This window comes from Drosophila willistoni (assembly GCF_018902025.1).
Source record: "Drosophila willistoni isolate 14030-0811.24 chromosome XR unlocalized genomic scaffold, UCI_dwil_1.1 Seg41, whole genome shotgun sequence".
NCBI lineage: Eukaryota > Metazoa > Arthropoda > Insecta > Diptera > Drosophilidae > Drosophila > Drosophila willistoni.
The window spans coordinates 1,802,839-1,824,971 of NW_025814058.1; the positions used below are offsets into that span (position 1 = coordinate 1,802,839).

General features: G+C 40.2%; 8 protein-coding genes across 9 annotated transcripts; 5 read left to right on the forward strand and 3 right to left on the reverse strand.

The window, feature by feature from the left end:
- The first annotated feature begins 248 nt into the window (after positions 1–248).
- LOC6642949 (fat body protein 2) lies at positions 249–1,382 on the forward strand. 2 transcript variants are annotated; one of them, XM_015178290.2, is made up of 3 exons: positions 249–371; positions 472–870; positions 939–1,382. In XM_015178290.2, exons 1-3 carry the CDS (start codon positions 279–281, stop codon positions 1,224–1,226), a joined length of 780 nt encoding a protein of 259 aa, XP_015033776.1. In that variant the 5' UTR covers positions 249–278; the 3' UTR covers positions 1,227–1,382. The 2 variants fall into 2 exon arrangements, with proteins under 2 accessions (XP_015033776.1, XP_002065929.1); XM_002065893.3 differs by having other exon boundaries at positions 250–371; positions 469–870.
- LOC6642950 (probable tRNA N6-adenosine threonylcarbamoyltransferase) lies at positions 1,313–2,532 on the reverse strand. Its single transcript, XM_002065894.4, has 2 exons — positions 1,661–2,532; positions 1,313–1,599 (listed from the first exon to the last, which is right to left on the reverse strand). Exons 1-2 carry the CDS (start codon positions 2,471–2,473, stop codon positions 1,357–1,359), a joined length of 1,056 nt encoding a protein of 351 aa, XP_002065930.1. The 5' UTR covers positions 2,474–2,532; the 3' UTR covers positions 1,313–1,356.
- An 89-nt stretch (positions 2,533–2,621) lies between these two features.
- Positions 2,622–5,556, forward strand: LOC6642951 (coiled-coil domain-containing protein 186). The gene is made up of 7 exons (XM_002065895.4): positions 2,622–3,429; positions 3,492–3,611; positions 3,670–3,733; positions 3,796–3,950; positions 4,012–4,154; positions 4,225–4,405; positions 4,469–5,556. The coding sequence occupies exons 1-7, from the start codon at positions 2,746–2,748 to the stop codon at positions 5,420–5,422; spliced, it is 2,301 nt and encodes a 766-aa protein (XP_002065931.1). The 5' UTR covers positions 2,622–2,745; the 3' UTR covers positions 5,423–5,556.
- LOC6642952 lies at positions 5,487–6,269 on the reverse strand. The gene is made up of 2 exons (XM_002065896.4): positions 5,989–6,269; positions 5,487–5,924 (listed from the first exon to the last, which is right to left on the reverse strand). The coding sequence occupies exons 1-2, from the start codon at positions 6,169–6,171 to the stop codon at positions 5,541–5,543; spliced, it is 567 nt and encodes a 188-aa protein (XP_002065932.1). The 5' UTR covers positions 6,172–6,269; the 3' UTR covers positions 5,487–5,540.
- Positions 6,270–6,372: 103 nt separating this feature from the next.
- LOC26529211 lies at positions 6,373–11,732 on the forward strand. The gene is made up of 6 exons (XM_015178299.3): positions 6,373–6,730; positions 6,790–7,081; positions 7,142–9,100; positions 9,168–9,367; positions 9,436–9,573; positions 9,635–11,732. The coding sequence occupies exons 1-6, from the start codon at positions 6,722–6,724 to the stop codon at positions 11,573–11,575; spliced, it is 4,539 nt and encodes a 1,512-aa protein (XP_015033785.1). The 5' UTR covers positions 6,373–6,721; the 3' UTR covers positions 11,576–11,732.
- Positions 11,733–11,937: 205 nt separating this feature from the next.
- Positions 11,938–21,987, reverse strand: LOC6642990 (opsin Rh4). Its single transcript, XM_002065897.4, has 2 exons — positions 21,352–21,987; positions 11,938–12,652 (listed from the first exon to the last, which is right to left on the reverse strand). Exons 1-2 carry the CDS (start codon positions 21,944–21,946, stop codon positions 12,105–12,107), a joined length of 1,143 nt encoding a protein of 380 aa, XP_002065933.1. The 5' UTR covers positions 21,947–21,987; the 3' UTR covers positions 11,938–12,104.
- LOC6642991 (E3 ubiquitin-protein ligase sina) lies at positions 12,873–17,156 on the forward strand. Its single transcript, XM_002065898.4, has 2 exons — positions 12,873–13,702; positions 15,762–17,156. Exon 2 carries the CDS (start codon positions 15,937–15,939, stop codon positions 16,930–16,932), a length of 996 nt encoding a protein of 331 aa, XP_002065934.1. The 5' UTR covers positions 12,873–13,702; positions 15,762–15,936; the 3' UTR covers positions 16,933–17,156.
- LOC6642992 (probable E3 ubiquitin-protein ligase sinah) lies at positions 19,818–21,350 on the forward strand. Its single transcript, XM_002065899.4, has one exon. The coding sequence runs from the start codon at positions 19,954–19,956 to the stop codon at positions 21,055–21,057; it is 1,104 nt and encodes a 367-aa protein (XP_002065935.2). The 5' UTR covers positions 19,818–19,953; the 3' UTR covers positions 21,058–21,350.
- Positions 21,988–22,133: the final 146 nt, after the last annotated feature.

Sequence of the window (22,133 nt, forward strand, 5' to 3'; positions counted from 1 at the left end):
GTTTGATTTCTATTACTATTGGTCTTATGTCAATCAGCATTGGACACGAAAAACCAGAGCAGTGTGAAGCAGATTAAACGCTACAGCGATCAGAGATGGAAATTGATCCACCTGTTTGGCTTGCACTTGCATAATGCTCAGACCCAGGCCTACATTTGAGATCGATTGCATTGAAAATGGATTTATATATCATATGGCAGCGGCAGTTTTGATATAAAAGCAGCTTGGATTGGCCCCCAACTAAGCAGTTTGAAAGCAAATTTTCATTCAATCCAATCATGGCATATCGTGGAAAGAATGCAGTAGTCACTGGCGGAGCAGGCGGCATAGGGCTACAGGTGGCCAGGCAATTGCTATCGAATGGTGCAGCGGTATACACACAATAAAAAATAACTAAAGGCAGAGGATATATTTTGGATTTAATGTGCAATTCATTTTTTTTTTTTTTCGTTTTCCTAATGCATTCAGAAGGTGGCCATAATTGATTTGCAGGATAATTTGGAAGAGTTTGTCAAGCTACGAGCTGCCCATCCGACCCAGAGTGTAATGATCATCAAAATGGATGTGGCCAATCGTAAGGGAATCGAGGCCACCTACGAGGAGATTGTTAAAACCTTTGGCAGCATTGATATAGTTGTCAATGTGGCTGGCATTTTCAATGATAAGGATGTGCAACGGACTTTGCTGGTCAATTTGGGTGGCATTATGAATTCCACACTGAGTGCCCTGCAGTATATGAACAAGGAGAATGGCGGCAATGGTGGTCTGATCGTCAACATGAGCTCGGTGGTAGGTTTGGATCCAATGTTCATTATACCAGTCTATGGAGCCACCAAAGCGGGCATTATTAACTTTACCCGTTGTCTGGGAGTGAGTATTGGATTAAATATTGCCGTACATGTCCAATGATTACGGACCAAATCTTTAATCACCAACAGAATGATCAGTTCTATCAACGATCGGGCATTAAGTTTGTCACAGTTTGCCCGGGAGCCACTATGACCGATATGTTTACCAATTTCACGGAGAAGATCATTTTCCCGGAGACTAGCGATGAGACCTACAAAATATTGGATAGGCTCAATAAACAAAGTGCCACCGATGTGGCCAGATGTATCCTCAGTGTGTTGGATAAGGAAAAGAATGGAGCTGTCTATGTCATTGAGGGAAAACGAGTCTTTCCACTCGAATTAAAGCAACAATGGACAGGTAAGGAACACGCATAGAACAATCGAGGACGGGATAACGAGAGAGAGAGAGAGAGCTGTTGCATCATCTTTAACAAATCCTTCTACAAATACATATACATATATTATATTCCAAAATTAGCATTTAATAAAAACATTTATTGGTTAGCTAATCCTGGCGCCACTTAACCAAAACCTCATCTGTGCGATATCTTTGAGTGACAAAGGCATCTTCCAGTGGCATAGTTATACCAGACTTAAACATCTCAGCTCCGGCATGGGCAATCATTAGGCCATTGTCTATACAATAACGTTCATCAGTGGCAAAAAGTTTACCGCCACGTTCCAGGCACATAATACGCATCATCTCCTGCAAACGCTCATTACAGCCAACGCCTCCTACAATCAACACCTGAATGAAAATGGTAAATTTGAATAAGATACGATTCCATGCATCAGACAGATTCGCTTACCTCTTGGGATTCACAGTGGGCCATGGCTCTTTCGGTGATCTCTACCAGCATGGCGAAAATGGTTTCCTGCAGAGAATAGCAGAGATCTTCTTTGCTATAAGAAACTTCTCCCTCGTCTGTGATTTCATCTGTTGCCTTCTTTCTTTTGTTTTTCCGTTTATTTGGCTCTGCCAATTCTTCTATATGGGAAAGAATGCCCGAGAAGCTAACATCCATGCCCTTGACCACATAGGGAAGTTTGATATATTTCGTTCCTAACTTTGCCAGCTGTTCAATGTTGTATCCTGGACTGGGATCGTTGGACAGCTTGATTATCCTTGCAAACCGATCTAAACAATTACCAACAGCAATGTCTATGGTCTCCCCGAATATGCGATATCTTTGATTCGAAAAAGCTATGACCTGCGTGTTCCCGCCACTCACATACAAGACAATTGGATTTTGGGCTTTCGTAATGAAACGACCCATTTCGATGTGACCAATACAATGATTTACTCCCAGCAGCGGTTTCTCCCACAACAGTGAAAGAGTGCGCGCCACTATTGCTCCCACCAGAAGAGGTGGCGCCATTCCGGGACCTTTCGTATAGCAAATGACATCCAAGTCTTTAGGTTCCAATTGCGCCTCCTTTAGACTCTCCCGGACCAAACCCAAAATTGCTTCGCGATGATGCTTGGCCGTTTCCTTGGGTAGAAAGCCCTCACCCGGTGGTGTGATATAGGTGCGTCGAACATTGGCCAAGACCTCTCCATCGCGAATAATACCTATGCCAATTTTATTGGCGCTGCCCTCGATACCCAATGAACAAACCATTACGAAAATGTGGAGAACTGGTGAAACAAAAATGTAAACAACCGATGGCCGGTAAAACAGCTGATTTAGCAAGTTCGTGTGGCAAGGCGAATGGCAATTGGAAATGTTAAGTTTAACATCTCACCTTTTGTTTCTGTTGTTGGTAACTCTGTCATTGTTTTGCATTGACAACTCTGTAATTGTATTATTTTGCACTCTGGGTATCCATGGTACCAAGGAATCCTAATCCTGTGCATCTAAAGACGGATTCATTTGGTCAATAGCCACCTAGCATGGCCTCTAAGCCGGCTGAGGACATTTCCGATTTAGCAGAGAACGGGATCGAACAGCATGATGTTGCTACTGCTGGCCCAGTTGACGTGGAAGTGGAACTGGAGTCGCAGTCCCAGCAGCTGGAAACTCAGTCACCAACATCGACACCAATTGAGACTGAAATAGAAGCTGTTTCTATCAAATGTGACTTGCCATCACAAGAACCTGGTGCAGAATCCCTGCCAGACAGCTTGAGTTTTGCACAACTTCAGGCTCAGGATCAGGCCCAGGTAGCAGAGGAAGACAAATCCCAGAAGGTTGCCTCCACAAATGACATACTCTCACATGTCCACTGCCTGGCTCAGTTGGAGGAACAACGACGCAGTTATGAACAACAGTTGGAACAACTACGTACTGCCAATGCTCAAAAGGATAATATGCTTCAGCTTCATCAACGTGAGAATGTCATTCTCGAAAAGGAGAAAATTGCCTTTCGCAAAGAAATGGACGTGGCCACCAAAGAGAAGGAGGCCACTGTCATTAAATTCGCCATGAAAGAGAAAATGCTTATCGATGCCAAAAAAGAGAAGGATGCAGTGGAAAAGCAACTGGCCGACTCTAGGAAAGAGGTGAAAAATGTAACCACACGCTTCCAGGCTGTAAATGAGGAAAAGTCCAGAATAACCTACATAATAGATGAAAAGGTATACACATCCTTTATCAATCAATAAGTTGTCCTGGTTTTTTTAACTTTGAGTTCCCCTAGTGCAATGAAGTTCGTAAATATCAAAGGGAATGCGAGAAACTCAAGACAGAGATGGGTCACATGGAATCCAAACTGAAATATCACATAAATAAGCTCAATATGGAAACAGAAGCTAAGGCTGTGAGTGAGAATAATCTGAAGTTCAAGCCCCTTTCTAAAATATGTTCCTTCCTTATAGGTTCTAGAACGCAAACTGGAAGAAGAAAGGAATGCACCCAATAAGCTGGAAGAAAAGGCCAATGGTGGGTAGTACCCAAACATGAAAAAAAACCTTATCTTACTTAATGTCGATTAAATTTTCCAGAAAAATTAAAAATGGAATTTGAAGCCAACTCAATACTGCTAAAACATGAGATTACTAGCAAGACTGAGGCTCTTGATAAATTAACTAGAGAGCAGCAAAAACAAATTGAGGCCCATAGGGAACTGAACCACCAACTGCAAGAGATAACCACAGAGGCAAGTCGCTAAGAAAGCGGGATATATAAAATTTAATTACAAATAACTTATTAATTTTCAGCATGACTTTCTCCTCGGAGAAATGCGGCAATTAAAGGAACAACACAATGCCGTGGAGTTGGCCTACAGTGATGAGCTGTTGAACTCGGCCAAATTAAGAGGACAACTGGAAGAGCTGCAACTGTTGCGCACACAGAATACCATGTAAGATAAAACTTTTACTTAAAAAAAAAATCGACGTGTTATTAATAAAGGGTTTATATTCTTTCTTTAGCAATGAAGCCAAGTTGTGTTCAGAGGAAGAGCGAGTAAAAGAGTTGGAATCTCTGGTCGAAGATCATGAATCGGATTTGGAACAATTACAATTGAAAAAACAGGAACTTTTATCCATTAATAAGGAAATGAGTGAATTAATTGTTCAACTACAAAATGATATTTGTCTGGCCGAAGCGAAGGTGAAACACATTTTTTCCTATCAATGATTTCTTTGCTTCAAACTTATATATATTTTTTTTTAGTCACAAGGTCTTGAAGCTGAGAACAAACTCCTAAAGCAAGAGAAGCTTCAGTACGACCAAAAATATACAGAATTGGAGCAACAATTAAATGCAGAATTTGCCATTAAGAATGAGGAGCGCCTTATTCTAGCAAAACATTTGTCTGAAAAGACCAAATTGTATGAAGTGACCAAGGAGAAACTGGAAAATTTGCAGGGCGATTTTGAGGCCAATCAGCTGAAGCATTCGACGGTGGTCAAAGAAATGCAACGAGATTTACAAAAGTACAAAAAAGGCATGGTGGAACCAACAAAGGGAATCAGCTATTGCAGTAATTGCCACCAAGCCATGAATGGTAGTTATCCGATACCAAGCCAAAGTCAAGCTCAAGCTCAAGCGCAATCTCAGGTGGAATCCACCAGATCAAATAGTCGTGGCAGCAGTCGTCGTGCCAGTGAATCATCTGAATCTGAAACCGTGACCAGCAGTGTGACAGCCACTCAAACAGTCGTTGATCTTCATGCTGTGCCCTCGAAAAAAGTCCTTGTAGAGCGGATTCTTCGCCTTCAGCAAGCAACAGCCAGACAAACGGAGCGCATAGAATTTCTAGAGAATCATACAGCCGCCTTAGTGGCCGAAGTTCAAAAGAAATCCAAAGTCGTTCAGCACTATATGCTCAGAGATCAGACAGCTGGCGCATTGACCTCTTCCAAAAGCGATCAGAATAAAAGTGAACTAGTAAAATATGGCAATGGTATTATGGCCGCCATTTATGGGGGAGTCAAGGCTGCCGATCAGGCTAATAATAAAGCTATGTCTCTGGATTTGTCGCTTGAGATTAACAAAAAATTGCAGACAGTCCTGGAGGACACCCTTCTCAAAAATATAACGCTCAAAGAGAATTTAGATGTGCTGGGTCTGGAGGTAGACAATTTGACTCGACAACTGCGGGCTATGGAGTCCACATCTAAGTGATCCGCATTAAAATCCAAAGTATTCCAATTCCCATTCCATATTCAACCATTATGTACAGATTTAGTCATGCTTAAGTTATGTTTGTATATATTAAAAACAGAAGAACAGGAAACGATTCTTATACTAAACCCTCATAGAGCTTAGAGGCAACTTTTGCGGGCTGGCCCAAATCCATGGAAACTTCCTTAGATGGCTTTTCTCCAGGCTGAGCAACACGTGCTTGTTTGTTGTGAGTTTTCTTAAAGTGCACTTTCATCATGGGATTCGCCTCACCAGTTTCTTCTCTTATATATTCCCTCAGCAGAGGAGGAAACTCAATATGCTTAGGCAAGACAACTGGCGCCACTTTCTTAGAATTGTTTAGGAACTTGGACTCTTCTTCCACAGGCACCAGTTCGTAGTCAGCCTTGTAGCTAGTGCTGAAAATCTCTACAGGCTTTGGTTGGGTTACGCCGCGCCAGGTCTTTTCCACAGTTACCCGCACCTTGCGAATTTCATTAGCCTGCAAAGTGAAATAGTATTTATTTACAATTCTTCTTTGAGCTCATGTCCTGAAATTTATTTACCTGTGCATCTTCTGCCTGCACCTTCAAAATCCGCATATAACAGGGTTCTGGGTACCGTTGGAACATGTTACGTATGACCATGCGGCCTTCTCCCCAATTGGGTAGCGTCGATACCAGCTCCCACAGAGTGCTGCCGCGGAAGTCTGTGGTGCGTCCAATATATTTGATTACTTTTTGGCTCATGTTTTCACAAAACTAATTCAGAATATTATTCACAATATATAACGCTTTTCTCTAGCGGCATTCCCATCAGCTGCTCGTTAAAAATAACATTTCGCTGTTAATTAACAGACTTACTAGAATGATTTTAACATTCTGTTATTTGGCAGAAGTAGTGTTATACAATTCAACCTTTACCAACACCGGCTTTAAAACTAGCCTTTCCGTATTCGTGAATTGTTCAACACTAAAATATAGACTACCTTAAGTAAATAGTTAGCCGTTTCATTTTTGGAAATGTGCAAAAACTAAATAATAAGCTGTTAAAGTGGACACGATTTCTTTAGGCCGGATTTATTTCCCCTCTTTTGATACCATACTCATCCATCCTATTTTTATAGTCCTTTGTATTATTGTGTTTCTATCTCCATCTCGTTCTGTCACATACCGCACTAACACTTCTAAACAAAACGTGCTCGGGCCTATTTTTTTTTTGTAATTATATTTGTTGATAAATGTACAAAATACGAAAAATAGAAAGGCAGCACAATCGAAAACAAAGGAACACTCCAAAATGGACGATGTAAGCGAGAACAATTTATATATTATTTTGATTCTAACAAGTCTTTGTTCTTGTTTCAGCTCGAAGACTTGGACGAGGAGCGTTTAAATGAATTGGAATCAATTCTTTATGCTTCCATACACTATAATGATGGTTCAACAGAACAGCAAGAAGAACCGACAGATTCTAGCCAGTCTGAGCAGCAGCAACATCAGCCACAGCAGATGAGAATCGTAACCAACAAGAGGGTGATTAACCAACAACCAGTTGCAGGCAAACACTTGGCTCCTTTTGCCAGACCACGCTATTGGGATCAAGGCAATAAGGACCCCAATGTTAGTTCCTTTACTTCTCAGCCAGCAACTATTGAAAGTGAGTAATATAATATTGATATAATTTGTGTTATTTCAATTGTTTTTACTTTGTTCGCAGATGCTACAACCAAATCAACTGCTGACGAATCAAAGCCCAAGGATAAAAAAATGCCACCGCCGGCTGCGAAACCACAGAAGCAAAAGAATTTAGCCAAAAAATTGCAACAACAGCAGCAGAAAAAGGAGAAGCCGAAGCCTCTGACCCAAAAACAAGCTGTGAAACCGACTGTCAGTAAACCAGAGCGAATGGCGGTGGATGATGAACCCGAGCGTTTTGACCAAAGACTCTTGGTGGCCATACCCAACAACTATCAATCGCCTGCAAAAAAAGAAAAGTCAACGGGTGTGAGTGGGCCCTTTGGCAAGTCTAATCGAAAATTGGAACAAATGCAGCGTTTGGCAGCTAAGCAGCAGAAATCGAGGCAAGTTTTGGCCAAAAAGAAACAGCAACAGCAGCTGCAGGACCAGAAGCCGTTAGCTCCACCAATAGCATTTATAGATCTAAAATCATCCGAAGGAGAGGATGACGATGACGATGATGTGGTACATGTTCCCCTACCGCCTGTGCCAGTGATTGATTTGGATACGAGCGACGGGGAAGGGGAGATCAGTCAACCTTCATACCATGAGGAGAATGCTATGGATGCAGCCGACGTTGAAATGGGGACTATCATCACATCAACAGAAACAGAAGAGCCGATAGCTGCACCATCCCAGCACTCGCCTTGCAGCTCCGTAATGTCAAGCGATGATTTTATAGTGCAAAAGGACACATCCCGCTTAATGGCTGATCGGGCGCGTGCCACCGATGAAGATTTATTGGTTTTAACTGAAAATGCCATTAAGAATATCACAACTGAGGAGGAACCACAACCATCTCAAGACGCTTTGGACACCTCGTCGGAATATGAATTTGTTCCGCCTTCGCGTCTAGAAGAAATCAAACAAAATTATCGCGTGGATGAGCAACAGTTTCGAGCCTTGGATGTATATGAAAGTGAATCAGATCTAACAGAATCTGGTATATATGCTAAAGTGAAACCCAAGAATAATCAACCCACCATAATACGCAATGTCGACTCAAATTCGGATAGCTCCAATGTAGAGGAGGTGATCGATCCCTATGTTAATAAGACAAAGCGCTTGCGAAAACGTCGCTCCTCTAGCACCAATCACAGTCAATCCGAGGCCAACAATGATGATGATGACGATGATGATGACGAGGATGAAAATGAGGAGGGTGTCCATTCAACTGGTGTTCCGGGCATAGCTCGTGGCATGGCCGTGGAACGTTGCAAGCGGAAGATACGTCGACTAAGTCATAATCGACGACAGTCGGAAGATCTGCAAAAGCAAAAACAAAAATCAAAAGGCAAGGCGGCCTCAAATCAAGAGAAGAAACCTCAAACACCTAGCTCGGAGTCTGCTTCGGAAGAAGATTTGCCCAGCGCTCGGGAAATCGCTGAACGTCTTTTGCAACAAAAAAATGTTCCCCCAACATCGTCCACCACGAACGACAACGATGCCGATGAAGTTTTGTCTATAGGCTCAGATGCTAATACCGACGATGAGGCACAGCATCAAGATGCCATATCGGAACGCATAAGTGCCGTGTTTGAGCGCATTGATGCCTATGAAAAACGAAACCGAGATATGAACATGTTTCCTGAGGACGAGGTTCCTTGCACCAGCAGTACAATAGGAGCAACTGAAGACAGCGATCGGCAACAGGTTGAAGAGGATAATAATGCTCAAGCTGAAGCAGAAGAGCTGGATGACGCAATGGAAACAGAAGACCATGCGGATTCAGAACAGGAATCAAATGAACACCCAGTTGAACAGGATAAAAATGAACCATCTATTCAAGTGGAGCACAATCTCAAGGCTTTGTCTGCTGATAAGGAACAGGCTCGCAGTCGCGACTTAATCGGTTGGAATGATGAAATGTGCCGATTCTATAATGATAGCTGGCATGGTGAACAGTTCTCAGTGCACAAAATCCTAAAGTCTATGAATCGTATGTGATTAATCCATTTAAATCTAGTTTGATATCCTTTTGACTTGCCATTTTTTTTTTCTTACAGCCAACAGAAGTGAATGGCGTATCGACAGTGCAGATCGCTATCCAGTTGTTCGTCCCCGGTCGAATCTGAAATGCAACAATTGCTTTGAAATGGGACATGTGCGCTCCAAGTGTCCACGTCCACGAAAACCGCCTGTGTGCAGCACATGCGGTGTAACTGGCCACACCGAGCCACGTTGTCCATTTGCCATCTGTTTAGGGGTCTGTTTCTTATTGCTCAAGTGTAGCACTGGAGTCGATATTAATTCTTTTGTTATTTTACTTTTCAGTGTGGTACCAAGAAGGGCATCTATGTGCAGCAATGCAACAAATGTTCATTCCAGTCTCGTCTGATCTGTCAACTATGCAAAATGCGTGGTCATAGCACAGACAGTTGTCCCGACAAGTGGCGGCGCTATCATTCCACGGTAATGCATGTATATCTTACAAATTTGATTAGATTTTTATTTCTCTTTTGAAATTTTTCAGACCCGCTCAAATGTTTGCTTAGAGGACAATGTTCAGTACAAGGCTAAGCAATGCAGTTATTGCGCTGGTCGTGGCCATCTTTTTGAGAATTGTCGTCAACGCATTGGCGAATATCGTTTGGTCAATTATTCCTCCCAAATAATATCGCATCAAAAGATTTACCAAGATCATGGCGGACCACTTAGCATTTTACAAAGTATGAGCGCGTTCTGTGACCCACAAGTGTCCTTTCATTTCAATTGGAGTCAACCGACTATTGACAAAGCAAGTTACTATGCCAAATTCTTAAAAGCTGTTGGCTTGGCCAAGCGCGGATCGATGATAACCGAACGCCCAAATAAGCGCCTCGAGATCGCCCGGCCAAAGACTTTCAGCAAGAGCAGCATACAAAAGAAGGATATAAGCAGTAATATGAAACAACAACAACAACCACAGAAACCAACTACCTCCAAACCAGCAGTACCTAACCATGACTTGGACTCGGATTCAAATTATAGTTTCTCCGAGCATTTCGAATTACCTACTTCAACGACAAACGAGGAAGTTCATGAGGGAGAGAACGTGAATGAGAACGCAAACGATACCACAATGCCGGATGTCATACCGTTAAGTCAGATATCAGACGGTGAGGAAAGTTGCGATGAAATCATTGGCCAGGGCATATCCATGTGCATCAGTCATAGCAAAGCCAGTAGTAGTAGTACAGATACAGTCAACGAAGACACGTTATTGCCAGAGGTTCCCAGCGAAGGTAAAATCCTAATGGCACGCGATCAAATCGAATATCTCTTTAGTCCTGAGGGTAGAAATTTTCTTGCCGCCGCCGCTAAACAGTGTAAAGTTAACGTACGGATGGATTTTAAAGATTATGGTTATGTCCTGGTCATCTATGGCCTTAAACAGCATCAGGAAGACCTTCAATTGATGCTAATGCGTCGCCATCACGATGTCAAGCGCAAATGTATTGAATTCCAAAGTCAAAAGCCACCAAAACGCATTGATGTCCTTATTCGATTCATGCGCGACGGCATTAATAGTTTAAGGACCAATCTGGGTAATGCCCAGAATCATTATAATCGCATCAAGGAGCTGGAGGGTATGAATACCAAAAATGGCTACAAATTGGCCGAAAAGAAGCGGCGACAATTGAATATGATTTTGTTGGGACAGGCTGGCCTAATGAATGGTGATGTGCATCTTGACCAATTGCTATTGATACTTACACAATTAATTCAGGACCACTCACCAGATGGAAATGCCAGTTTATCCCTGCGGAACGATATTGAACAGAATTGGCGTATGATATTTACTGCATTTCCGCATGCAGACTATGAATCATTGCTATATAATTACGGTAAATTGGAAATTAAGAATCGATTACCTTCCCTCAAAATAGATCCAATGATATTGGGCTTAAGTGGATCATTAGTTCATGCCCCACCACCTCCAAGTTGGCCACAAAATAATATGGCACCGCCACCACCGCCTCCTTCTTCTTCGTCTACTCCTTCAAGCAATGCCGCCCGAAAGAATCGTGTCCCACAAAAACAGCAAAAAGAAGCTAGCCCCACGGCTCCTCCCCCATCACAATTACCTTCAAGACGCACGCAACTATCGCAAATGCCTTTCAATAATCCGGAGCAGCGTGCTCGTTTCCAAGACTTGCAACTGCAACGGAACAGTTTGAATCCGGAATGTGTTCGGCTTTTATCTGAAATGGATCATTCCGATTCGCATAGCAGCATTAATACGGATGCCAAAAAGCCATCAATGTTCTGGTCAAGGGAGTCCTTCAAATATCTTGATGATCTATTGAAAATGACCTCGAGCCCAGAGACATTGGAACGTTTGGATCGCGTATTGGCACGCTCACGTCGTGGCCTTTTGTCGTACAATGATTATCGAGCTGTGATTCGTTTGCATTCATTGCTATCTAATTGAGTTAATGGGATGGAGAGGATTAATAAACAATACATTAAAAGAAAGACAGACGAACTATATGTGTGGGTTATCTCAAAGAGATATCCCCTAGGACAGACGATTAAAATGAATTACAAAATAATATAAAACTGAAAATAAAACTTTCTGCTAAAAATAATAATACATTCATATATGAAAACCAATTAAAAGTTCTTGTGTTAATGTTCCCTAATATTCCCTAATATTCCCTTTGCTGTGAGGATAATCGAGTATGAGAACCAACAATTAAAATTTTTTTAATTAAACTCCCTGACGAATTAAATAATACTAACCTTTTCCCAACCTTCAATTTCCCATATATGTATGTACATATTTCACTGATATTTCATTTGCCATAATGTTTAGCTATATTTAAAAAATCAGAATGCCATTGCTCTACAAATTAAAAAGGTAATGCATATTTGATTGATAGTTCATTTGGTTTATACAGCTTCCTAGTCATTTTGTTACAATTCCTTTTAGTCAGTTCATTGATTTGTCGTTGGTCATCTTAGGCCGCAGTTGTTTGCTGCTGCTCCTGGGTCGTTGTGGATTGGGCGGAAGAGGCTTCTCCACTCTTTTCATTGATCGCTAGCCAAGGGCACCGTTTTTGCAATTCCATGCGGTACCTTGGATGACTTATGGCATATACGAATGGATCTATGCAGGCCACCAATTTGCAAGTGCAGGCTGGTATCATAGTTGCTCCTGGAGTCAAAAGACTTTTGTCGCCAAAGGCTCCGATTAGGGACATAACACCATATGGAGTCCAGGATACAAAGAAAAGGAAACAAATTGTGATAGCTGCCTTGGCTATGCGTATTTCGGCCGTCTCCTTACTCTTATCGACATTGGAGCGAAGCGATTCTACATTCATTTTCTTTGCCTGATCACGAAGGGCCTTCTCATGGCTAAAGACATGACCCACTATCTGACTGTAATAATACAAAATCATCAAAGTGGGACAGACAAAGCTGAAGAAGAAGATAGTAGCCACAAAGAGGCGTGTATCAAAATTATCCGATAGATAGTCAAATGAACAGGAGGTTAGATAGCCCTCTGTAAAAAGAAAAGAAAATAAACATACTCTTAAATTTATTAAAAACATCAAAAAGTTACATTTTTGCAGAGCTGTATTATTTGCTGTTGTCCCATGGGTTCAAATTTCGCGCCTTTGGCTAGTGTTGGAAAATACTGGTTACGTTAAAGCTAAATACCAGTTATGTTAACATTGTTTTTTTAGTATTCGGCATTTTTCATAATTCATAGAAACGGCCACACTGACACTCGATCTACACATTTTGCATTATTTTTTTTGTTTGTAATTAGGGAAAAACGTAGTTAAATTAACTATACATTTTTTTTAAGTGCACTGAAGACTGAAAATTTAATAAAACAATTCACACAAAAGCAAGTGCAAGTGCAATACAGTTTTAAAATAAAAGGTCAGCAAAGTCTTTACCAAAAAAAAAAAGAAAAAAGCAACGCCGTTGCCCCTTTGCCTTTCCGTTGTGTGTAACACAGCGTTAGAAAGAGAAAAAAAAGATAGTGAGAGTGCGAGTGCGAAAGAGAAAGGTGGCTAGTAAGTGACTGCGTGAGTGAGTGAGCGAGGGATAAAAAAAGAACATGTAATGGTAAATGTAAAATGGACGAAACCAAAACAGATGATATTTTCAGCCACAAACAACAACAACACCAACAACTACAACAATGTATGTATTCAATGAATGTTAAGTGCGAGAGACGAATAAAAGAAAATTAGATAAAAACGAAAGAAAAAATCAAATAAAATTAGCTCACGCCTGAATTTCAAGTTTCGAGCGCAAGCAATAAAATTAAAAAAAAAAACGCAACAAGGAGAAAAAAACCATTTTCATTTTGTCTCTGTGTGCGTGCTGCAGTTTTTCCTGCAGAAAAACCACCTGCATTGATTTATAGTCGAAGACGAAGACGGCGACACGGCGGGGTCAGTTGCAGGAGAGGATATACAAACACACACACTCACGGCAGCATACACTGACTGATAAAAAGTATTCCACAAACACAGACACACACTCGCACACACAGCCTGTGAGTTTAACACAACCAACCACTCGGCTGCATACATATGTAAGTTTATTTTATATACATATACGATTATGTTTAAAATATGAAATATATATGCAAGCTACGTTTTCTATTTGATTCGCTAGATAATTATATTCATGGCTATATGACTTTTGCAGCGCAAAAGTAATGACCATTGAAATCCGAGAGCGAAGCCAAAGCGCCCCACATCTTCCTTTTATCCAATAAAGTTATCGTATGATTGCATTAGTTCCCAAAAGTGCTTAAAAATGAAATAATTTTCGAAATTTACATACATATTTTGGCACGATTTCATTAAATCAATTCATCTTTCTGATTTACAATTGACTAGTTTTCAATTATTTACAATATTAGAAATTTCGAGTCAGCTTATCAACAAATTGTTTATATGTAAAAGTATACCTATGTTTATTAAATAACATGCGTTATATAAACAAAACAATTATCTTCACTTTATACGTATGCATGCTCTGGGCACATTTAGCATATGAAATAAGTTTAAAAAGTGTTTCATTCTAGCAATTATTTCCATTATTAATTGGTTAAAAAAAACTTTCTATCCAAGAGATACTGCAAAATAAATGCATATGTTAATTTCTGAATTTATTAATTGCATTAACTGTGCGAAGACAATTTTGCTTAACTATACACATACATAGATGGAAATTTCATACGGTACGCAGCGTAAACGAACTGTTAATTACATATGTACATCCATACACACACACACACACAGGCATACATACATACATGCACACTATGTATCTGACTCGCTCGTTTCCCTCTTTCCTTTTCTCAACAATAATAATAATAATAATAACAACAACAACAACAACAAACACAGTAACAGCAGCAGCAGCAGCAGAACCACCAACACACTGTCACCCCCTGCTCCTCCTTCCATCATCATGGTGCATTTGGTTGGTCGTTACGTTACGCGCTTTTCATTGCGTGCCCAAGGGGCATAATAACCGAGTTTACACGATGACGTCTTTAACGAATATGCAGATTAGACATAAAATATATTACTCAATCCGAAAACGAAACCGAAAATTTAAATTTCACACAAACTTTTCCAAACTGCTATATGTATGTATGTATGTACGAAATTCTAACAACTCTCTTTTCCTAAAATCTAAGAGTCATTCAATGAATACACATATTATATGTGTGTACATACACACTCAATTTACTTGCAACTACTCAAATTCCCAATTGAGTCATCGTGTAAACATATTGTCATAGTCCCCAATCAAATGGCCAAGCTAGTCGTTTTTGAAGTCGCACCCACAATTCCTACACACACACACACATGCATACATATGCATGAATCGAGTGACCCACCACTACCACCTTTAGGTCGTTGTCCCTAATGTCCCAACATTTGTCAGTTTAGCTGATAAGACTTAATATATATTTCTTTTTGTTTGCCTAGTTTCACACGTGTCCAACAAAAATGAAAAGAACAAAATGTTCAGATACCCTTCACCTTTCAGACTTCCTTTGTATACTCTTTCTTTATTTTGTTAGACGATTATGACCGGATGTAACTGTTATCGATGTTATATTCAATTGATCAAACAAAGAACTTAGTCGACAGATCTACGAGATATCGATAAGAAGGGATTTCAAGGATTTTGCCATATGTTGATCTCAAGTTATAGGTAGTTCCTGCTCATTTTGAATATTATAACATACCTTTGTAATACCCATGGGTGGGTACTCGGTATGAAAAGAATACGTGACAGAATGAGCCATGCCATGAGTTGTGTGTATGTGCGAGAACTGTGTGTGATGATAGGCGACCCAATGAGTTAATATCCAAATGCAATTCAATGTGGTTCTTTTAGCGCTTGATTCTTTGCAAGGTGAAGGTTAGGGAGCACGTTAACGTTTCATCACAGTAGCCGTTGACAATGACTAATTGCTACAAATTGTTTACTTCCTTAGTTGCCGTATATTAAAACCTCATAATTCTATTTTCGATATGTGAATGACACAAAATACTGATTAGTAATTCTTTCTTTTCTCTTTTTTTCTCGTTTTATTTTATTGTCGTTTTTTCGACACACACTCTCAGATAACGGAGGAAGAAAAGAAAGAAACACAGACATATTCTCAAAGGATTGGAGTGGACTGGGGAATTGGGCGAGCGTGCGATCTTAAACTGGAACCGTAAAAATTGCTGAAGGTGTGAGGGTGGAAAAAGGACAATACGACTTTGGAGACACCTGCGCAGATATTAAAGTTGTCCAATGTCAAATAAAATCAATCCGAAACGCCGTGAACCGACAGCAGCAGCAGCAGCAGCAGTAGCAGCAGGAGTCGGCGGAGGAGTCGGTGGCGGAGCATCTGGTGTGGCCACCGCAAATACAAATACAACCGGTAGCAGTTCAACAGGCGGCTCAAGCAGTGCCGGGACTACATCATCGGCAAATACATCATCTTCGTCCAGCTCGTCTCTATCGTCCGCCGGAGGCGGTGATGCTGGCATGTCTGCTGATCTGACGTCCCTGTTCGAGTGCCCCGTGTGCTTTGATTATGTCTTGCCGCCGATATTGCAATGTTCTAGCGGACATTTGGTCTGTGTGTCGTGCCGTTCCAAGCTCACCTGCTGCCCCACATGTCGCGGCCCATTGGCCAATATACGAAATTTGGCTATGGAGAAGGTGGCATCAAATGTAAAATTTCCATGCAAGCATTCGGGCTATGGATGTACTGCCTCTCTGGTATATACAGAAAAAACAGAGCATGAGGAGACTTGCGAGTGTCGTCCATATTTGTGCCCCTGTCCGGGGGCCTCATGCAAGTGGCAAGGACCGCTGGATCTAGTCATGCAGCATCTGATGATGTCGCACAAGAGCATCACAACACTACAGGGCGAGGATATTGTATTTCTGGCCACCGATATTAATCTTCCCGGTGCTGTCGATTGGGTAATGATGCAATCCTGTTTCGGTCATCATTTCATGCTCGTCCTGGAGAAGCAGGAAAAATATGATGGCCACCAGCAGTTCTTTGCCATAGTTCAACTCATTGGATCACGTAAGGAGGCTGAAAATTTCGTCTATCGCTTGGAACTGAACGGCAATCGTCGGCGTCTAACCTGGGAGGCAATGCCACGATCTATACACGAGGGCGTTGCCTCGGCCATACACAACTCGGATTGCCTGGTGTTCGATACATCGATAGCGCAGTTATTTGCCGACAATGGAAATCTGGGCATCAATGTGACCATCTCGTTGGTCTAAATTCACCCATCATTCGCATCATCCATTAATTTGAATTTTATGTTTTTTGTTTTTTTTTTTTTTTGAAAAGAAAATTGAATTTTTTTTTACACCTCCTCCCGAATAATCGGACTATATATACTATACATATATAAGATCTTGGAAGTTTATAAGAATTGTAAGCAGAATCGTTTCTAAAACGTTTCCAACAAATATATTTATTCGGCGGAGTGTCTTGTACTCAATTCCGATTCGTAGTTCTCTGAAAAAAAGTTCTCATTTTGATTTGCAAACCTAAACGAAACACAAAAAAAAAAAAAAGAAAAATATATACATATATAGATACATACATACATAATGTAAAATGTTGGATCAAAAATGTATTTTAGGCTTAATGAGTTTCTGGAGAGTCGGAGAAGAAGAGAGAAACAGACGGAAAGAGTGTCAGTAAATTAATTGTAATTACGAATCGGATTTGGGATACAAGTCAAGATAAAGCGCATATAGCATATATGTACATCATATGTTTGCAAAATCGGGCGAGTGAAACCTGATTCTTGTCATGAAACAAATTAATACCATGTCCTCTACCCGTACAGATATATATGTATATGTATACTAAATTTATATATACATAATGCGATTTTCAATTTCAAATTTCTATGTCAAATCTTTCATTATTAATTCCCATTTTATTTTTTGGTCTTTAGTTTAATTTAGTTTGTAAGAAACCATCAACTATAAAAAACACACACATACACACACACACACACACACACACAATGGTCTAGTTTAGTTAATGTAAATTATTTTATACAAAAGAAAAAAAAAAACAAAAAAGCAAATGAAAACAAAACATTTAAACTGTAATAGCTCGAGAGTTGTAAGATAAAAAAAAAAGAAAAACAAAAAGGAACAAGTTAGACATATTTTTGTTCATAATGCAAAATGATACATGTATTTCTTTTCCTTCGAATTTTTATAAAAAACACAATCCCTCACTGAACTCTCTAATCAGGGTTAATCTATTCGTTCCCGTCATTGGAATTATGGATATGCATAATATATTCACGGATAAAATGCTCTCAACATTGTTTTCACCAATATTTAGCTCTAGTTCCTTGAGAACTTCAAAGAATTGTACATAATATGCATACATATAATTTACAGATTTTTAGTTTAAATAGGAACCAATTCATTGTATAGTTGAATCCTAAATCGAAATGAACTTTGTAATATGATTTGGTTGGTACTCGACGCGTTTCAAGTTATTTACTCCAAAAAATATATAGACATACATACATATATATGTAGATAGAGAGTTTACGTTACGAATACGGGATAATTTTTGATCCGGGTTAATCAACCAAAACCAATTGTAAAACTGCCAACACAATGAACATTATAAAATGTGTAAAAGTAATCGGATTTATAAGTAATTTAATTTGGATCTTTGTAGTTTAACAAATCAAGAACTAGAGCTAAGTTGGAAACATCTGTTGTGGATCTTTATTATAGTGATTATGGAACCTTTTCCTTTGGCGTTTCTCCTATTCGGAAAAGAGAAATCTATTGCACAATGTTAATTGGCCCTAGAAATGTTACAATTTATAATTTCTTTCTGTCACCCTAGTCCCACCCCGTTTTCTTTCACCTACAATACGCATAGGTTTGGTTTACTCTTTTTAATTTCGAAGTCAAGCAAGTCGCTTTATCGTCCTTTTTTTTTATATATCCTGTACCTGTGTTTACTGGGTAAAAGAGGTAAATTGAGATCGCGAACACATAAATAATTGGGGGAAAAAAATGTATATTAATTTAATATTTGTATATATATTCTTGATCAGCATTAATAGCCGCGCTTAAAAAGGGTCACGTCAGTCTGTGCGTCCGTCCGAAAGACTATCTTAATGGGAACTCATATAACACGTAACCAGATGAAGGTGTTCTTTTGCTTCACCTCATAATATTTAAAGACTTTCACAGTATTTAAGGAGGCGGCATTAACGATCCGTCGATAGATGTCGCCAAAGTGTTAATGAGGGAATGGTAGAGTGAGTAAGAACGCATAATATATTTGTTATTGCGATAGGGAAAAACGGAGGAATTTGGTGGCAAATTCGAGTGAGTTTAATTTTAAGCTACACACCCTTACTTGGTACGAGGTATCCTGAAGTCGGTTACCGACTAACGGAAAAGTTTTTTTTTTTGTATTGGACTAAGCTCACCCGTATTTAGTTCTTAAAAAATGTGCCGCGCGCCACTACAATACAAGAATCACACAAAACTACAAGAAGCGAAAAATAAACGTGATTAGTAAAAATAAATATATATGAATTTCAAGTTTTATTATTATGCATTTTTAAATTATTAACTTTCAAAATAAGAGTATCATGTAATCGGTTAAGTTACTAAACCTTTAGCTTGAAAAAGGCTACATAAATTAGCGGGTAAATGGCTTATTTTGTATGCCATTTTGTTTTGCGCGCAATTTTTTTCTTTTTGGCGAGCGTGTCAGTGTTGGAAAATGGCCACATGAAGTAATTCAGCGGCTGCGCAAACGCAACTGCTTATATTTTTTGCTCATTTTATTGAAAATGAAATGTGTTTTTGTGTGCTCTTTATTTGTTTGCCTACATTTCATTTAATAGTTCTTTTGCATTAAATCAGATCAGTGGGTATTATTTTTTGACTGTAAGTAAGTGTCTCAATGGCCATGGAAGCAATGTTAAAAACTGGTGAGTAAGTTTTTGTTTTTTGTCAAATCAGGATCTTTTTCCGTCTCTAATATCTGTATAGCTTCGATACAAATATTACAATTTATACATAACAGAAAACTAGATACTTTGTATTTATCAGATCGTATAGTCCTTGAATTTTCAGTATTCACAGAAAAGTGGTCGACTGTAGTAAAGAAAATCAGTCAGTAACATATTCACTCTAAAAATATATTTCAATATTCAACAGCTTTTAATCCAGACCGAAATTTATAGTGTACAAAAAAAAACCACAAAAAAAAAACCGAAAAACTTTTTTCCTTTTATGGTAGACCTTTTTCACTATAGAATCCTTGGAAGTATATATTCTGGATCTGTGGCAAATTCTGCAAAAGTGGTGAAAATTCTACATAACTTTAGCCGTTTCCTGATAGATTTGTTCTGCAACATGTTGCCACGTCGTCAATCTGCACCGGCATTGGCCCTCCCATGTTGTGTGGTGTCCACATCGTCATCCAAGGAGGCTACTTCGACTGCGGCAATTCAGGAGGATCTCCACAATTCCCCCACCGTGTCGACGTCAACAACGGATGGAGCTGGAGAGCAGATAATGGAGCGGCTTCCACTTGTCTGTGGAAAGCCACAGGAGGCGTCTATAAGTGATTTTCTGGTGTCTCTGCTTGAATGCCCTGTGTGTTTCGGTTATATGATGCCGCCGATTATGCAATGCTCGAGGGGACATCTAATTTGTTCCACTTGCCGCCAAAAGCTGACAGTTTGTCCCGTTTGCCGGGTAACCATGTCCAATATCCGTAACTTGGCCATGGAGAAGGTAGCATCGAAATTAATTTTTCCATGCAAGCATACACACTTTGGATGCCGTGTCCGTCTGTCCTATGCTGATAAGAAGGATCATGAAGATGACTGTGAATTTCGTCCATATTTCTGTCCCTATCCTGATGAGAAATGTGTCTGGCAGGGAGCATTGAAAGATGTCTACAAGCATTTGATTACCAGCCATGAGAACGTCATCACAATGGAGGGAAGTGACATTATTTTTTTGGCCACCAATGTCAATTTGGAGGGTGCTCTAGACTGGACCATGATCCAGTCATGTCATGGCCGACATTTTCTCTTGTCGCTCGAAAAGATTCATTTGGGTGAAGGATGTCAGCAATACTTTGCCGCTTGTCGCATGATCGGTACCATGCGGGATGCCTCGGAATTCGTCTATGGCATATCCGTTGAGGCCAATAATCGCACACTCAAATGGCAGTCGAAGCCGCGATCTATACGTGAAAGTTTTGTGGCCTTCACCAATGCCGATTTCTTGGTATTAAACAAATCTACGGTGGAACTCTTTTCCGAGGATGGCAATTTGGCTCTGAATGTCATCATAACCAGAGCTGAGGATATCAATGAATCATAAATTTTTGGCATCCACTCCCCTACCTCTCCCAAAAAAAAAACCCACTACTACAACTAATACTACCCACCTCTCCCGCTCCCGTTCCCGCTCCCCGTTAAGACTCGTAAACATAATACACACACACACACACGCACACAGACAGACAAATGGTGTTATTTTTGTATCTTCTCGATGTAATCGACGTATTATTCTTTCCAAATTGGTTCAACGCCCATTGTTGAATGTTTTCGGATTTTAATTATATATAAATTCCAAGTTTAATAAAATCAAAATTAGCTCGAATTGTCTACTTACCTGGTACAAATCGATCCCAGAATTGCGTCAGGGGCAACACAACCCATGGAGTGCAGTAAAGCCAGATTATAATGTTCATAATGACGGCCTTGGTGAAGGTCATATTCCGATTCATGGGCTTTGTGATAACATTGAACCGATCGTATCCAATGGCCGCATTGGTCATACCAGCACCTATGCCCGAATAGGAACCAATGGCAGCAAATAGCTGACACCATGTATTACCCAAAGCGAAGCCCCGATGAAAGCTATTGTAGATGAATATCGGAGCCTTGAGGCACATGATCAGATCAAAGACAGCCAAATTAAGGACAAACATATTCGATGGTGTGCGCAGCGATTTCGATGTACTGAATATCCAAATGACCATGCCATTGCCAACTGTCGATGCGCAAAACAGGAAGATATAGAATACTCCTAGCATATAGTGCATCGATGCCGGTGGCTCCAATTGGGTTAGCCAATGCTCTGGTATATATTGAATCTGATCCGGTGGCACATTCCATCCCAGAAACTGTAACTCTCCCCCGGACGACGATACCCGTGCCTCGGGCTTTAATGGAGGCTCACTGGCATTACAGAGCAGCGATTCCATGGCGTCCACGTTGTCGTCGTCGTCGCCGTCGCGTTGTACAAATGACGCTCTCGGTGGCTTGTTGCAAATTGTTCAACAGTTTTTATACCTGCCAGCTAATTGAATTTGCCCCTTTTTTGAGATTGCGTGACATTAAATCTTTGGTTTTTTTTGCCAACAATGCAAAATAAATTTCTGAAGTGCACTG

Bases quoted from the DNA above. Each gene is read 5' to 3' on its own strand.
- LOC6642949 (XM_002065893.3), top strand. From the start codon at position 279: ATGGCATATCGTGGAAAGAATGCAGTAGTCACTGGCGGAGCAGGCGGC. The intron at 372-468 runs GTATACACACAA...TAATGCATTCAG, and splicing joins TGCTATCGAATGGTGCAGCG to AAGGTGGCCATAATTGATTT. The intron at 871-938 runs GTGAGTATTGGA...AATCACCAACAG, and splicing joins ACTTTACCCGTTGTCTGGGA to AATGATCAGTTCTATCAACG.
- LOC6642950 (XM_002065894.4), bottom strand. From the start codon at position 2,473: ATGGTTTGTTCATTGGGTATCGAGGGCAGCGCCAATAAAATTGGCATA. The intron at 1,600-1,660 runs GTAAGCGAATCT...ATTTTCATTCAG, and splicing joins CCCACTGTGAATCCCAAGAG to GTGTTGATTGTAGGAGGCGT.
- LOC6642990 (XM_002065897.4), bottom strand. From the start codon at position 21,946: ATGGAATCGCTGCTCTGTAATGCCAGTGAGCCTCCATTAAAGCCCGAG. The intron at 12,653-21,351 runs GTAAGTAGACAA...TTCTTTTTACAG, and splicing joins CTGGGATCGATTTGTACCAG to AGGGCTATCTAACCTCCTGT.
- LOC6642951 (XM_002065895.4), top strand. From the start codon at position 2,746: ATGGCCTCTAAGCCGGCTGAGGACATTTCCGATTTAGCAGAGAACGGG. The intron at 3,951-4,011 runs GCAAGTCGCTAA...ATTAATTTTCAG, and splicing joins TGCAAGAGATAACCACAGAG to CATGACTTTCTCCTCGGAGA. The intron at 4,406-4,468 runs GTGAAACACATT...ATTTTTTTTTAG, and splicing joins TTTGTCTGGCCGAAGCGAAG to TCACAAGGTCTTGAAGCTGA.
- LOC6642992 (XM_002065899.4), top strand. From the start codon at position 19,954: ATGGTAGACCTTTTTCACTATAGAATCCTTGGAAGTATATATTCTGGA.
- LOC6642991 (XM_002065898.4), top strand. From the start codon at position 15,937: ATGTCAAATAAAATCAATCCGAAACGCCGTGAACCGACAGCAGCAGCA.
- LOC6642952 (XM_002065896.4), bottom strand. From the start codon at position 6,171: ATGAGCCAAAAAGTAATCAAATATATTGGACGCACCACAGACTTCCGC. The intron at 5,925-5,988 runs GTAAATAAATTT...TTCACTTTGCAG, and splicing joins TGCAGGCAGAAGATGCACAG to GCTAATGAAATTCGCAAGGT.
- LOC26529211 (XM_015178299.3), top strand. The intron at 9,101-9,167 runs GTATGTGATTAA...TTTTTCTTACAG, and splicing joins AATCCTAAAGTCTATGAATC to CCAACAGAAGTGAATGGCGT. The intron at 9,368-9,435 runs GTCTGTTTCTTA...TTTACTTTTCAG, and splicing joins CATTTGCCATCTGTTTAGGG to TGTGGTACCAAGAAGGGCAT.